This window comes from Populus alba, chromosome 18 (assembly GCF_005239225.2).
Source record: "Populus alba chromosome 18, ASM523922v2, whole genome shotgun sequence".
In the NCBI taxonomy this organism is placed as follows: domain Eukaryota; kingdom Viridiplantae; phylum Streptophyta; class Magnoliopsida; order Malpighiales; family Salicaceae; genus Populus; species Populus alba.
The window spans coordinates 14,816,302-14,832,668 of record NC_133301.1 but is presented as its reverse complement, the minus strand read 5'-3'; the positions used below and the strand labels follow the sequence as shown (position 1 = coordinate 14,832,668).

General features: G+C 33.3%; 1 protein-coding gene across 1 annotated transcript; it reads left to right on the top strand.

Annotated features, from left to right (window-relative positions):
* Nucleotides 1–3,277: 3,277 nt before the first annotated feature.
* On the top strand, nucleotides 3,278–14,743 carry LOC118039547 (DNA ligase 4). Its single transcript, XM_035046272.2, has 27 exons — nucleotides 3,278–3,726; nucleotides 3,811–3,902; nucleotides 4,407–4,492; nucleotides 4,587–4,723; nucleotides 4,970–5,044; nucleotides 5,173–5,264; nucleotides 5,599–5,670; nucleotides 6,474–6,553; nucleotides 6,682–6,719; nucleotides 6,813–6,819; nucleotides 6,981–7,136; nucleotides 7,927–8,002; nucleotides 8,638–8,762; nucleotides 8,840–8,874; nucleotides 9,103–9,161; nucleotides 9,267–9,350; nucleotides 9,641–9,736; nucleotides 9,838–9,886; nucleotides 10,068–10,155; nucleotides 10,285–10,488; nucleotides 10,708–10,833; nucleotides 10,947–11,046; nucleotides 11,154–11,259; nucleotides 11,411–11,541; nucleotides 11,661–11,822; nucleotides 12,664–12,819; nucleotides 13,489–14,743. The coding sequence occupies exons 1-27, from the start codon at nucleotides 3,367–3,369 to the stop codon at nucleotides 14,453–14,455; spliced, it is 3,759 nt and encodes a 1,252-aa protein (XP_034902163.1). The 5' UTR covers nucleotides 3,278–3,366; the 3' UTR covers nucleotides 14,456–14,743.
* The last annotated feature ends 1,624 nt before the right edge of the window (nucleotides 14,744–16,367 follow it).

Below are 16,367 nucleotides of genomic sequence, written 5' to 3'. Positions count from 1 at the left end.
AATAGGAAAGTTGAAAAAAAAAGTAAATTTGAAAAAAAAAAAGAAACGGAAAAAATGAAGAAGGAAAAGTTAGAAAAAAAAAAAAAAAAGCACTGTGGATTACTGTGTAATTCACAGTGCTTTGTATGTGGGGAACAATAATTTCCCCATATCATTTAAAGTATTGTATAATATAATATCCCAAAACCAGTCCACGCAAGAAATAAAACCATCCATCCATTCAACACAAATCTATAGCCCATATGTACTGGACAACAACTGCGCCAGTTTTTTTAGAAACTAACATATGCACATCTCTTTTTTAAAAAAAAAAAAAAGAAAAAAGAAATAGCACAACTCCTAGGTTGCGCAAGTTGGGCACAGGGTTTAATATATATATATATATATTTTTTTTTAAAGAAGAAGAAGGCAGCATCTGTGCTTGTGACGATGTTTTGTATGTGCAATGGGAAGTTTGATCTTGTCGTAGGACAGCCTTCTCCAGTCATGTCAGCACGCACATCAAACACGCCACTCTTTCATGGGTGTACTGAAAGCTTCAGGACTGAATTGAATGTGATGTGACATGATGCAGTCTTGCTTCTTCTTTTTTTTTTTTTTTTAATTTATTTTTTAAAAAAGTATTACAGTTAATTTAAAATATTACCAAAATAACAGGATTGATAAATTTAAAGAAATAACACATTTGTTTATGTTGCAATGGAAAAACATGATTTTTATAAACATAATTTTTATAACTGGATGTTGTTTATAATAGCAATAACATTTAAAAATTATTAAATGAATAAAAAAAAATCTTAAAAAAAATATTGAAATTTTGATTATAACACTACTAATATTTAAAAAATAAAATTCAATGAGATAAATTCAATAATACAAGAAAAAATTACTAATGATCTGAGGGTCATACCTGCCATATAAAAATCAATTATATTTTTTTTTTCTAATCACAGTATATAAAAACTGTCGTGACATATATAAAATTTACTATTTTACAAAAATAAATTTAACTGTATTATTTAACAAGTATCTTTTTAAAAATATGCTAAAAACAAAAAATAGCCATATATTTTACAGTATGTGATGCATGCAGGGGTGGCTATTGTACTTGCGGGAACAGAAGCACCAGCTGCATTTGCAGAAGCGGTTTCCATCGGTGGACTCGGGAAAAGCGTCCATGCAAAACTGAGTTCACCTACTGCAGATATTCTCTAAACTAAGCTCTCCACTAATAGCTCTCGCTTATTTATGAAGTTTTTCGACTCTCCTGTAAGTTTTGCCTCTGGTCTCGTATGATGTGTCTGGGTTTTGGTTTTGGCTTCAACACCATTGATTTCTGCTTCAACTGTTTTACAAGATCCCGTGTTTGGCAATGTTATATCGATTGTTTTTTAAATAGTTTTTCGTGTCAAAATACATGTCAATAATTTCTTTTATTTTTTTAAAATTATTTTTTACATCAGCACATCAAAACGATCTAAAAAATACAAATCACATTCAATTTTGGCAAAATAAAAAAAAAAATTGAAATTTAGCTAAAGATAATTTCAACCGCAAAGCCAAACAGGCTTAAAACTAAAAGGGTTTAATATTTATTGATTTAAAAGAAGTTAGTCTAATTAAGCTGCTAGCTTTCCACTGTCATCTCGAACTTGATTTACTACTTGTCCATTGCTTCCATGATCACTAGCTTAGTGTTCGTTATGAATATGCATTTGCAGGTAAAGCTGCTAGCATGCATTTCACCATCATTGAACTTGATTAAACTGTTTTTCTGTCAACGTTTCAAGCCAAAAAGCAACTTTTCTTGTGTTTTTGGCTTTAACCGTAATTTTCACCGCGTATACAAACCTATCTTGATCTTTTTTTCTTCTTATAATGTGTCCAGCGTCTGTTCTTCGGCTTCAATGGCTCAATTTAATTTCTGATGAGTTTCAAGTCTAGTTAATTCAAATCCATGTGTAAGCCTGTACATGGCCAGTGTAACATGTGGAAGCCACGTTTGGATTTCAACCTAACAGTTGTTGTTAAAGTATTTTTCACTTAGAAGCATGTCAATAATATTTTTTTTATTTTTGAGATCAGCACATCAAAATGACATCAAAGGCGCTTTTCAAACGGCTATTGTTTTCTCAAAGAACCATTGTTCAACCTGAGTCAATACTAAAATGATTTTATTTAGAATAAATTATAAAAAAACTACAACAACAATCTTTTAGATTAAAAGTTAGAATTTTTTATTGAAGTTTTTTCATGAATTATACACTGGAATTTAACCTTATTAATGTCCAAAACCATTACAAATAAATTTAGTTTTAGACAAGGTTTGGACTTTTCAAGTTAGACCATGTATCAAGTTGGTTATGGTAAGATTATCAGTGTGTGTTTAAGATTATGATAATGATTGTAATTTAAAGTATTTTTTATTTATAAATGTATTAAAATAATTATTTTTTATTTTTTTAAAAATTATTTTTGATATTAGCATATCAAAACGATTTGAAAATATATAAATATATTTTTAAAATTTAAGAGAACACGAGTTACACTATGTTCCCAAATAGACACTAGGATGTTTAAGTGTGTTGTAAGTTGTAACAGTTGTTTTTTAAAGTGCTTTTCGCTTGAAAATACATCAAAATATATATTTTTTATTTTTATAAAATTATTTTTGATATTAGTATATTAAAATAATTTAATTTTTTTTTAATACAAAAATATTAATTTGCACTGTGTTCCCAAATAGACTCTATGGGATGTTTGAGTGTGTTGTAGCAATTATTTTTTAAAGTGATTTTCGCTTGAAAATACATTAATATATATATATATATATATATTATTTTTTAAAAAATTATTTTTGACATTAACACATCAAAATGATTTCAAAACACCAAAAAAAATATTAATTTGAAGTAAATAAAAAAAATTTAAAATTTTCAAAAATATTTTTAAAATATAAAAATAAATAGAACATAAATTATAAAGTTAATCTGTCAAATTAAATGGAGGTAATAATTATTATTTAAATTATTTTTTATCTAAGAAAAAATATTAAATTAATATCCAACTTATGTTCAAAATGATTCAAAAACCAGCTTGACTGTAGAGGTTCAAAGTTGTTGTTTAAATTATTTTTTAATTTTTTATCTAAAAATACCAAGTTAATATATAAAAAAAGGCATTAATTTCACGAAAATCACTTAAAAGAAAAAAGGAACTTCGATCGTATTACCAAATACTACCGTAATAGAACATCTTCCCCTGCAAGCTAAAATCAATACACGTGTCACTACACCAAATACAAACAAGAAAAACCTCCTCCATATTTAAATTCCAACCTCCAAGAAAAAAAAATACCCCCCGAAAATGGCTTCCTCTTCCTCTTCGTCGTCAACTGAGCACACGAAGTTCTCCATCTTAGTGAGTCTCTTCAACTGGATTTCAAAGACCAAAACTTCCTCCAGAAAACGCTCCAAATTCCGCAAATTCATCGACACTTTCTGCTCTCCGTCCGATTACTTCTCCGCCGTCCGCTTGATCCTACCTAACCTCGACCGCGAACGCGGCACTTACGGTCTCAAAGAATCTGTCCTCGCCGTTTCCCTCATTGAAGCACTCGGCATGTCCAGGGATTCCCCTGATGCCTTGAAGTTGATTAATTGGCGTAAAGGTGGCGCCAACGCTACCGGTGCCAATGCTGGCAATTTCTCTCTCGTTGCTGCCGAAGTAAGTAATTTAATAAAATTTAACAAAAAAATTAGTTATTTTGGATGAAAAATAGTATATATTTTTTTAATTTTGGTTAAATAGGTGTTGCAGCGGAGGCAGGGAACGGTGTCGGGTGGGTTGACGATTGAGGAGCTGAATGGTTTGCTTGATAAATTGGCATCCAGTGAAAATAGGTAATCAAGTTTGATTCTTTTCGTAATTTTGCTAGGGTTTTGATTGTAGTGTTTTAGATTAGGTGTTGTTGGAAGTGAAAATTAGCGGCAGAGTAAGTAGGCATTGCTGGAGTTATGATGATAATTTTGTTTGTGAATACTGTTAGATTAAGTTTCTTGATAGTAGAAGGTAATGATAGTTTTAGTGAATTGTGGGTGTTGAGAGGAGGGAATTACACTAGTTTTTATGTGATCCGGTTTAGCAGATCAATTGCTGGTTGTGCGTGAATTAGAGCATTTGTATCTGCGATAGATTTGATGAACATGAATTGCATTAGACGAAATCAAAGCCTTTGTTTTGTTGGCCCCATTAAATTAGTAGTGGTGATTCTTGAATACTTGTGGTGGGAAACAGATTTTTCCCATAGCAGGTTTCACTTGCTGTTGAGAGTTTTTTTTTTTTCCTGTGGTGTCTTAGGTACTTGAAGTATTGCTATTTGTTATCTTTGATGATTTTATGATCAGGGGTGAGAAAACTGCAGTACTTGCTGCTTTGATAAACAAGACAAATACACAGGAAATGAAGTGGATTATTATGATTATTCTTAAAGGTAATGATTGGTTTAATACTAGTTTTTGAAAATTGTGTTTTGTTTTCAGGTATGTGAGTTTTTTTTGAGGCGTCTTTTTGTAAATATGTTGCAGATTTGAAGTTGGGGATGAGTGAAAAGAGTGTATTTCATGAATTTCACCCAGATGCGGAAGACTTGTTTAATGTTACATGTGACTTGAAATTGGTTTGTGAAAAGCTGAGGGATCGAAATCAAAGGCATAAACGTCAGGTATGTGTTGCTAAACTTTGAAAAAAGTGTCTTGTTCTCACCTTATGTACAGATTACATGTAGGTTATCAATTTGGATTCAAAGACAGTGTGCATTGTGTAAGCATTTTAGGGGATAAGAGAATGTTTTCTATCTCTGGCTATCTGATGATTTTCTTGTGTTTTTGGTCAGTCTTGCAACTATCATTATATGTTAACGATTAGCACCTTGTGGAATTTTGATTTTTCCTTTATTTTTTTGTTTCAGGATATTGAAGTTGGAAAAGCAGTGCGCCCTCAACTAGCAATGAGAGTTAGTGATGCACATGCTGCATGGAAAAAGGTTTTCTTCCAGCATTTTTTTTAAAATTTTTTGGATTACATGAATGTATTTGCAATGTACACATCATTTTTCTTTAATGTCTTTTTTTTAAGAATTAGCATCTCATATGCTGTACCTTATTTCTGCAGTTGCATGGGAAGGAAGTGGTGGTGGAATGTAAATTTGATGGTGATCGCATCCAAATACATAAGAATGGTGTGGAAGTACACTATTTCTCAAGGTAAGTCTTTTTAATTTTTTTTTTTAAGTTATGTTGGTAATAGATGCTGCTTATACTTTTACATGTAACACTATTATCACCTGCTTATTTTTGCATAAGCCTGTAGTTTCCTGACTCTAAGTAAATGTATCTTTGTAGTTCCTAAAACCTGAACTCAAGGTCTACAATATGTCAATACTTTCCCAAGACTAGCAATTTTTCTTCCATGTGAAGTTTTGCAAAACTCAGATCACTGTGAACTTAATAGTTCTTTAAGCTCTATCATGTTGAGAAATGTCAACTGCACACACTTCTGAGTTTGTTTCATAGACACTCATGCAGAATACTGGTGCAGGAACTTTCTAGATCACTCTGAATATGCTCATGGAATGTCGGACATTATTGTACAAAATGTTTTGGATGAGAGGTAATCCCATCTCTAGTTATTATTGTCTTCTTTATGTTGGTTTTTTATGTCTTTTTTTTTTAAAAAAATTTTCCTTTGCTTTGTGTGTCCTGCAAGTTGCAAGACACACAGGTAGGCCAAACTATTTTCTAAATGGATGATTTCACTGCAGGCCTTCCTACTCCTCTTCCATGCTTATTAGGATAATGTGTCTGTGTGTGTGTTTGAAGCTACCTTTTGTGTATAAAACTTGCACATATATTTGATATCACTGGCATTATCATTCAAATGCTAGCTAAGTGTTCAAAGATCAACACGACAAGGCAGGACATGGATGCATAATGAATCTTTTTAAGGTGGCATTTGGTATGAGATTAAAAAATATGAGGGTGAATTAATATAGGAGTTATTCCAAGAGCAATTTTAAGGATGTGAAAGTCAGTTTTTAAAGATGTTTGGTATATTCATAAATTGAAGGGTTAAGTGTTAGTGGGAAGAGGGAAAATATTTAAATTACTAGTAATGATTGGTGAGAGACAATTACAAATTAATTTAGTGCGTATTTTGAGACAAAAATATTTCTGGAGAATAAATTTTAGCCTCCAAAAACACAAATGTCGGGGTACCTAGTACCTCCTTAATAATTAAAATCCTTTAAAAATTCAACCAAACATGGTTAAATAATACAAAGGTAAAATTTAAACCCCATTTCCCTTGTACCAAATCATTACCCAACAATATAAAAATTTCAGGACTGCAAGTGTAACATTGTGAAGTTTAGAAATGTTAGATTCTACTAATTTTCTTTCCTCATAACGTTGTAGGTGTATTCTTGATGGTGAAATGCTGGTCTGGGATACATCTTTGAATCGGTTTGCAGAGTTTGGTTCAAATCAAGAAATAGGTTATTTGACACATTGATTGGCATTTTCCCCTTTTTTCCCCTTTTGTTTTGTTGTTTGGGGGGTGGGGGTGTTTGTTTTCATTTCTGGGAGTAATGATCACTTAGAACTACATATTATCTTTTCACAGCAAAGGCTGCAAGGGATGGGCTTGATAGTGATAGACAGGTTTTTATCTCTTCTTTGTTAGTAATTGTTTTCCTTGTTCCTAAATTAGAAATCAGTGGTTAAGATATAACATGCATGTCTTTTCTCTTGCAGTTATGCTGTATCCTTTTTGTCAGACTTGATTTGAAGTTCAGTCCAGTTTCAGCTTTTCTTTCGCTTTGAGATAACAAAATAGTTGTGTGAGTAACCACATGGATTTATCATCAAAATCACAACTTAAATAATTTAATGGATTCAGTTTACCTTTACATAATTACCTAGATGTTGCATTTGATATTCTTTATGTTGGAGATACAAGTGTGATTCACCAAACCTTGAAGGAAAGGCATGAGCTGCTCCGTAAAGTTGTCAAGCCAGTGAAGGGTTGTTTAGAGATCTTAGTACCTAATGGGGGTCTTAATGCTCATCGTCTTCCTGGTACACAAATTAACATTGGTATCATTTGTGCATAATTGATGCATTCGATAATCTTCTCATGTGATGTAGACTGTAGCGTATAAATGAAGTTGTTCAAGCTGAAATTGTTTGATTTTTCTAAGTAAATTCAGTGACTTGTTTCCTTGGTAGTCTGTGATCATTGCTGGCACTAACTGTGTTTGCAACTTGGGTAGTGAGTAGAATTTTCTGTAGCAGCTTAGGTAGTGACCTTAGGCATGTGCTGGTTCAGACTGGTTGGGCTGGGTCTATTTGGAGCCCAAAATAAACTAATTAAGTCAAGTTGATTTGACTTATTGGTTTGGTGGGTTTAAATGAATAGGCCTGATGAATGTTTATATATATTATGAATCCAACATGAATAGATTAGATTTCCTCTTTTTTTTTTTTTTTTTTTTCATTTAATAGTTAAAAAACTTTTATATATTATGTTTCCGATTGGTTTTTTCTATATTTGAATCCTAATGTCAAGCGTCCTTGGGAGGTTATCAGCCCAAGTCAAGTGGATGCTCAACTCCTAGCTAAAGTACTTGCTAGGTGTATCCCCCCCACCCCCCCTCCAAACACCTACTCAGTTTGGCTTAGTATTATTACTCATGGTTGTTGCTTGCTTGTCTGGATATGCAGACTCATTAGGATGTGCAGGATACTGTACTGCTTGGCATTTAAACCCTAAGCTCTAGTATATGTATATAAAATTTTATTAGGTGAATGTTTTACGTGATGTCTATTTTTATGGATTATTAGTAATTTTCTCACACTAACCATACAGGGGAACCTTATTGTTCGCTTATTGCATATAACGTGGATGACATTGAGAAGTTTTTTAAGGAAACCATTGAAAACAGGTTGGTATTCTTCTTCATTTAATTAATGTTATAAATCTTCTTCTAATAACACCCACTAAATCTGTTAGGTTGGAGTGGCTGTTACTTAGTGTGGACAGCTTGTGCCTTAATTTTAGTGATATTGAAACTTGGGAGTTGCTAATGTGCTTAAATCCTTCCATGAACTTGTAATATTGTCTCCCGTATCTTCACAAACATGAACTTGCAATGTCCAGCATGTTTGAGAAAAAGTATTTTGGTGTTATTTAATTAGGAGTTCACCATAACATTCTGTGCAACTGAAGGTTGTGGGTGTACAGTGCTTCATAATATAGTCAGGAAGGAAAGGAGAAAGAAATTGAAACAAATCCAGACAAACGTGCTTGGAGGGCAAGACTGTATAATTCTTATTTTAGGGAAGTGTTTCATAGTACTTTTTCTAAAATTCTCTTCAAACCAAAAGGATTTTGAATATATATATATATATATATATATATTAACTTTTGAAGGGACAGGATCCCCCCCCACTCCAAAATTTGTTCGTAGAGAGAAACATGTCCATAGCATGTGTATAAATGTGAAACGTTTTTGTTTTTTTCTTTTCTAAGAGTTGTTAATTAAATATTTCTTATTTATGAAATGATGTATGCTCTTAGGGATGAAGGTATTATATTAAAAGACCTTGGTTCCAAATGGGAACCAAGTGATCGGAGTGGAAAGTGGTTGAAACTGAAGCCTGAGTACATTCGTGCTGGTTCTGACTTAGATGTTCTTATCATAGGTCTGTACTCGTTTCTCTTAATTTTAGTTCCTCTAAAGAAATTGAATGCATTTCACTGTTTATGTATTTGTCAATAGGGGGATACTATGGTTCTGGACGTCGTGGAGGAGAGGTTTGTTTGCCATCCTTCTTTCTAATTTTTTTATTCTTTACACTGTTTATCTAGGGAAAAGGAAATATTGAAACCATTTCCTAGTGCAGTGATGGAGGTGTTGAACTGCCACTCGCAGAAAAATGCTGTAGGATAGGATTGTTTCTTCAGCTTCTTTCTTAGGATCCTGTTTGCTATGTGATCTTAATGTTTTGGCCTTGAGAATAAGAATTTTCTTACAAACTGCAGGTGGCTCAATTCTTGTTGGGTCTAGCAGAGCGTCCTGCTTCTAATACATATCCCAGGCGGTAAGTATTTACCCCTTATCAACAATTTTCTGTAAAGATAATTATGTACTAGATGATATTCTATGTAAAATTCAATGCACATGAAGTCACTCTTTTCTTTTGTAGATTTATCTCCTTTTGCAGAGTGGGCAATGGGCTGTCAGATGAGGAGCTGGATACTGTTGTCTCCAAACTAAAGCCTTATTTTAGGTACTTTTGGAATTCTGAGTTTAAAACATGCTTGTATCACTCACTCAAGAGAAGCATTGCAAAGCTGTGGATGGAACTGAAATTGTCTGACAATAGGATTTACTTTCATCATTACTTGCCATATAGTCTTTGTTAGGTAGCATGCATTGTCCATTTTTCTAAAGCAAAGGCCTTGCCTGTGTAGCCTTGGAACCCTCTCATATTTGGAAGTTTTGGTCCATCTTTGAGCATCTTGTTGGTGCTATCTTAAATATATTTACTTGTATCTTTTCACATGTACTTTTTCTCAGGAAGAATGAATACCCAAAGAACTCACCACCAAGTTTTTATCAAGTTACAAATAATTCAAAAGAGAGACCAGATGTGTGGATTGAAAACCCTGACAAGTAAAATTTCTGTTCTGGTTCCTGTTACATTGGATGGAATATGTATTCTACTGATATTAATCTGGCCCATAATATTTTTTTCTTGCTCCTAACTTTTGTAGATCAATTATACTTTCCATTACTAGTGATATTCGGACTATAAGTTCTGAGGTATGTGTAACTTTAGTATTTAAGTTTTTCCTAGTTAAGAAGTGTCAAATTTGGTTTATTTTCTTTTTTTGGAGAACATAATGTTTTTGTCCTTTGAAAATCGTGTTATGCTTCCTTGATCATAACTCCTGCTTATACCTGTCTGATCAAGCCTGAACTCAGTTCACTTTCTGATTTCCAGGTGTTTTCTGCCCCATATAGCTTGAGATTTCCGCGTATTGACAGAGTGAGATATGACAAGCCTTGGCATGAATGTCTTGATGTGCAGTGTAAGGATACATAATGTGTTCAGATTTTCCATGCATTACTGGCGCTGTATAAATTTATTAGTTGACCTATTGGACTTGGTCTAGCTCGCTTAAGTTAGTTTGGTAATTGTTTCCTTTCTCTTACTGCAGCATTTGTAGAGCTAGTACATTCAAGTAATGGTACCACACAAAAAGGAAAAGGGTACGGAGATGTGCAAGATAGCAAACCGACACATATAAAATCGTCTAGGAAAGGAGAGAAAAAGAGCGTGTCTGTTGTTCCATCTCATTTAATTCAGACTGATATTTCTGACATCAAGGGGGAAACTTTGATATTTTCAAATATGATGTTTTGTATCCTTCTTCTGGTTGTTACATGCTTTCATTTCTTTGCCTCTTATGACTGACGCACATTTTGAAACATGATGAAGTAGAAATTCTCTGAACTTTTTCAGTTTGAAAATTTTCACTTTTATGGACTATGCTGCCTTCTGGTTTTTAAACCTCCAATGCTCTATTATCAGCTTTTCCCCATGCTTTTTCTATGTTTGCAACTTTCCTTAACATGTACAGACTTTGTCAATGTGCCTCCATCTAATTCTCTCGAATCCTTGCACAAAATGGTTGCTGAGAATGGGGGAACTTTCTCAATGAATTTAAATAACTCAGTCACCCATTGTATAGCTGCTGAAAGCAAAGGTCTCTCCTCCATCCATTCACTCTCTCCCTCTCACCACAATCACACACTGTTTGTTTCTCATAAATACCACTTCTTTTGGCGGAGAAAAATAATATAGAGGGGTATGTATCAGGGATTAAATATCAAGCAGCAAAGCTTCACGGAGATATTATCCATTATTCATGGGTCTTGGATTGCTGTTTGCAAAAGAAGCTCCTTCCATTGCAGCCAAAGTGAGTCCTGCCTTCATTTAATTCGTTGCTTAGTGGTTTTTATTTTTTTATCCATTTTGATGACAAGCTGTGATGGTAATGCTTTTGACTACACGTACTTTTTGAAGGTGCTTCCTTTTCCTGTCTGATGGTTCAAAGAAGAAGTTACACGAAGAAATTGATGAATTTTCTGATTCTTACTACTGGGACCTTGATCTTTCAGACATCAAACAGGTAAAACTGTATTCATTTATTATTCTTTTCAACTTTTTGGACACTTGGAGCATTAATTTCTGATCATATATGTTGATGTATTGGAACTGCTATATAGATACATGGAATTTTGAGAGGATTCAATTTATTTTATTCTTTTGATTCTTTCCAGCTTTTGAGCAACATAAATGCATCAGAAGATGCCAAAGCCATAGACGACTTCAAGCAAAAGTACTGTCCAGAGGAAAAATGGTCTCTGTTTCATGGCTGCTGTGTATATTTTCACATTTCAAGAGAGTCTTTGTAAGATTTAATGACTGTTATAACTCCATTAATACATCTTCTTTCCTTTATGTGGTCGAATGCTTTATTATCTGAAGAGTTGTTGACTTGTTTTCTTGCAAATTCACTTTTTCTTGAAGAACACCCGACTGGGAATCCTTGTTAGGACTTGCATTTAGGAGGTTGAAACTTGAAATTTTCATGGGTGGTGGCAAAGTCAGCAATAATATTGCGCATGCCACTCATTTGGTGGTCCTGATTGTACCAGCATCTGATGTGGATTTTGGTTCCCTTGTGAAAAGGTACTCCTAAGTTATCGATTGTTTTCCTGCATGATCAAGGGTGTTTGGTAGCAGAAACTGTTGGATAACTTGCACTTTCTTTTCACGCGGAATCTTTAACTATAGGTTTGAATGCTATCTAACTTTTTAAAATGGCTAAAGTAACTTCATTCATTTTATTTTGGGTCTTTCACTTAAATTCCTTCTAAGTTGGTTTAAAATAAAAATCAATAAAAGGTTTTATTAGTCATTTCAAAAGTCAAGCAGTTAGTAATTTAAGTGGCAATTTGATGTATTATAAATTAACAGTCACATTTTTTATTTGATGCAGCGGGATCTGATTTGCTAGATTTAGGTGGAAATTGAAAGTGATTATATTTCAGGGTACTGATTAAACAGACATACAATGACTTATCTAAGAATGGTCTTTGACAAGTCGAGTTGAATTATTTGTTTTTTAGCTGGTGCATCTTTGCACATGACCCATAACCCATACTCACATGACATATTGCATATTTCCAAACCAATTCAACATGATTATTGGAAGCGTTTGTTGTGCCGCAGCAGATTTCATGGTTTGATCATCTTGTCAGTTTTTTTTGTATTGGAAAGATTCAGATATGTCACCGCTGCTATCTCATTTTGGTTGTAGTGATGCTTCTGTTTTAATTCATTATAGTTCTCAACTTCTTATTACCTAGCTCTATTGACTGTTATGGCTGATGAAATTATATGATACAATAGAGTATTGCTAGAAACTTAATCTATGCTGCTGATTATGCAAGTGATACACACTGTTAAAATATTCAAGGAGAACTTTCAATTTTTTGTTTTTAAGTAATAATAGATATTCTTTCTACAGTTTCACAATTGCAGAGAAACATTTTCTCCTGAATAAGAGGTTGTATGTGATTGGATCTCAATGGTTGGAGGACTCTTTGGAGAGGGGGCAAAAGTTGCTAGAGGATACATATAACTTGAAACCCTCTGGTTTGGAAGAGTCAAACTGCAAAGAAGTGTAAGTGCATATGTACTTTTGCCTGAATAAATTATAAATATGATATCCTTTTGTCTTACTAAGAAAAAATTCAAACACCTAGTCAGAACATCATACAGCATTTTGCAGTGGTTTGTGAATTGTAAAGTTGGGTGAAAAGTCTTATATGCTTCGGTTGTAATATTCAAACTCAAATCCAAGTAATAAATTTACTGGAAGACTGCTTACATCATTTTTCATAGTTTGCTGGGACAATAACTTCACCATTTACCCATCCTCTCTGGGACTGGTTGCCTATTAATTGTGGGCAGTTGAATCCTAGCTTTGCTCTGACTATCTTCAGTATGAATTGTTTTTTTTTAATTCAATTGCATGTAGGCGAGCCATTGTAATTTGTTACTGCTCAACTTTATTCTTTTTTTATTTTGGGATTATCATTTTTAACTTAGTGGAAATAGTGATCAAAATGTGGAAATTGTTGTCATGATGGTTTCTGAGATGCTGGTTTATGCTTAGCATTGACAACGATGATAGAATTATTTCTTCCACTTAATATCATAATATATCAGACTTTGGTTGGACCATAACTTGCTCACATTTTCATGCATGCCTCTTCTAAAATTCTTCTATTTTATTTATAAGCAGTGTAACTAACACCGCTCATTCATACTGCTTTTTCTTTTCCTCTAGTGTATGTGACCTAGATATGGAAGAAGCAACTCCCATTTTAGATGGTGCAGAAAATGAGAGATTGCCGTCAGTTACTGATAGTGAAGCCAAGGAGAAAAGAAGCAAAGCTGCTTTAAAAGATTCAAATAAACTGGTCTCCCGTGAAAAGGAGACAACGAGGAAAAGAGGGAGGCCTGCTGGTGGGAGCACAAAAAAAGGAAACATAGGTGCTGGCCAAGCACGAAGAACACGGGCACGAATTGTAAACAAGCCTGCTAAAATATCCGTAGAAAAATCAGACGAAAGCTGTTCTCATGATGATATGAGTGATGGAAATGATGAAATTCATGGAGGGGAGCCTGCTGGTGGGATAACAAAGAAACGAAAAATGGGTGCTGGCCTAGCTCGAAGAACACGTGCATGCACCGTAAACAAGCCTGCTAAAATATCTGAAGAAAAACCAGATGAAAGCTGTTCTCATGATGATAAAAATGAAGAAAACGAAATGAGTGAAGGAAATGAAGAAATTCATGGGCCAGTTAGCAAGTACAATTTGGATATCCAACAAACTAAAACGGTAGAAGATTCAGAATCATCGTGGAGAGGTAAAGCAAAGGAGGAGACTGCTGAAGAGAACAGACATGAAGAGTGGTTAGATAAAGCTCCTGATGTTGAAATGAGCGAAAGGTATTATGACAAGGTGTCTGAGAAGCCTGAGAAACTAGAAGTCATGGTCGATCCAGTTCATGCCATCTTAATGGACATGATTCCAAGCCTTGGTATGAAGAAGGGGGAGACCACAAATCCAACATTTGACAATGAAAAGCAAGCTGAAGGTCCCCATGCACAGTCAGGCCCCAGTATGAAGAAGGTGGAAAATACAACTCCAATCCTAGATACCGAAAAGCCAGCTGAAAATCCCAGTTTACTGCCAGTGAAGAAGAAAGTCAGCTACAAAGATCTTGCTGCCAAACTGCTCCTGAATTAGCAACTTAAGTGTATTTTGTTGCGTGGTTGCCAATTCTGTATTGTATCTTGCACCTAGGAGTAGGGTAGAAAATCACATTTTAAGCTGCTCGCTTTTGACTTATCACATCCATGATCCATTCCTGGTCCTTTTAGATACCATTTAATTGTATCCATACAAGTCATTTTCTCTCTCTCTCAAGATGAGCACTGCTGTGTGGTATCTTCGATGATTGGACCGGACATGATAGATACTGTTTCAAATGGGTGAATTTTGTTTCGGATAATTATTATTTTATCCGATGAATAATTGATTTGAGATGTTGTTAAACCTGGCTTCAAATCTGATTTGAGATGTATATATTTGCATTATATGCATGTGTACTGTATTTATATATATTTTTAATAGAATATTGAACTTGGAACTAGCAGGCAACAAGTCATTTGTTACTTGATTTCGCTCAATTAAAAAAAAAGCAGGAGTAGATGATGCCTATGCCAAAAAATAAAAAAAAAGACGTGATGAAGACTTGTTTTCCTTTCCATTAATTGTTTCCATTTAAAGAACATTTTTTTTTTTGCCTTTTTTTGTATTTCTTAAATAAATTGAATTAATTTTTTTAAAAATAATGATTGATATTTTTATAATTTTTTTAGTTGCAAGAAACTTCAAAGAAATTAGTTTGATTTATCATAAATTTTTCTTTTTATCTCATATATATATATATGAATTAGTTGTATTTGAATGAAATCTTTATAAAAATAAAAATGTTTTGTTATTAAAAACAACAATTTTTTCGCTAAAATAAATAAAAATGTTTAAAGGTGTTCAAAATGCTGGCCCAATGTTAACTAGCCATTGCAAAAAAGCTCTTCGAATCTGTTGGATTCAGGATGGTAACTTAAGAGCATGGCAGGGATTCCAAGAAAAAATAATAATATCTGAAGCTTATTTTGATGAAGAGCATACATAGGTATCAAAATGAAAGACATGCTCGGCGACGGGATAACGATTGTTTTTGTTATATTTTAAAATGTATTTTTTTATAAATTAATTAATTTAAATAAAAATCAAATCTAAAATTTTATAAAATTCAAATAACGAAAAGATAAGTTTTAAAATGTAATCATCAGAAAAAAAAAAAAGAAAAAGAAAGGAGGAGATAAGATGATATGGCATGAAAAAAAAAACATTAAAAAAATCTTGACGAGATAATTCTAATTATATTTTAGAAAACTATCTATTAACAGTGTAATTAATTTTAAATTAATTTTGAATAAAATTCCTAATAATTACGAATTTATTTAATAGTTTTAAGATGTTGATAGAATTATCCCATCAAATTTTTTTTAATAATATCATATCTATCAAAAATAAAATCACTGTATTTTCCTGTAACTCATTTTTTCTTTTCTTGGAAGACCCAATGCTATTTATAATATCAGTTGTGTTAAAAGTCTTTTATTTTCCTAAATTTTTTTATCGAAACTGTGCTAGAAAGGTAAAATATCCAATGATAGGAGAGCTAACACCAGCTGTTTGACACCACAGAAAACACTATCTCAATATCACCATCCATACCCGGCGTGCGTTTCATCTTTATTGAGGAACCCTCTGGCACGCCGCTCTGCCAATTCTGCTTTATATCAAAGTACAAAGAGCCTTTTTGATGCTTCCTCTTTTGCAGCTTTGATGGCTTCCCTTTAGATGAAGCAGGCTACAGAAGAAGAGAACTATACATAAAGAAATAAGGAACATATAAAAGCTGATAATTCATGCACTCAACTAGAAGCCTATAATTTCACATCAACTCCTTTAAGGAGCTCTAAGAAATGTTAATTTTGATATCCTTTTCTTTAGGTTACTTTAGAAATCTGGCTCAATAGTATCTAGTCATGAGTGCAGCCTCAAGTTTGAGCCCAACAGCTATAGA

Bases quoted from the DNA above. Each gene is read 5' to 3' on its own strand.
- LOC118039547 (XM_035046272.2), top strand. From the start codon at position 3,367: ATGGCTTCCTCTTCCTCTTCGTCGTCAACTGAGCACACGAAGTTCTCC. The intron at 5,265-5,598 runs GTAAGTCTTTTT...ATACTGGTGCAG, and splicing joins GAAGTACACTATTTCTCAAG to GAACTTTCTAGATCACTCTG. The intron at 11,823-12,663 runs GTACTCCTAAGT...TTCTTTCTACAG, and splicing joins TTTGGTTCCCTTGTGAAAAG to TTTCACAATTGCAGAGAAAC.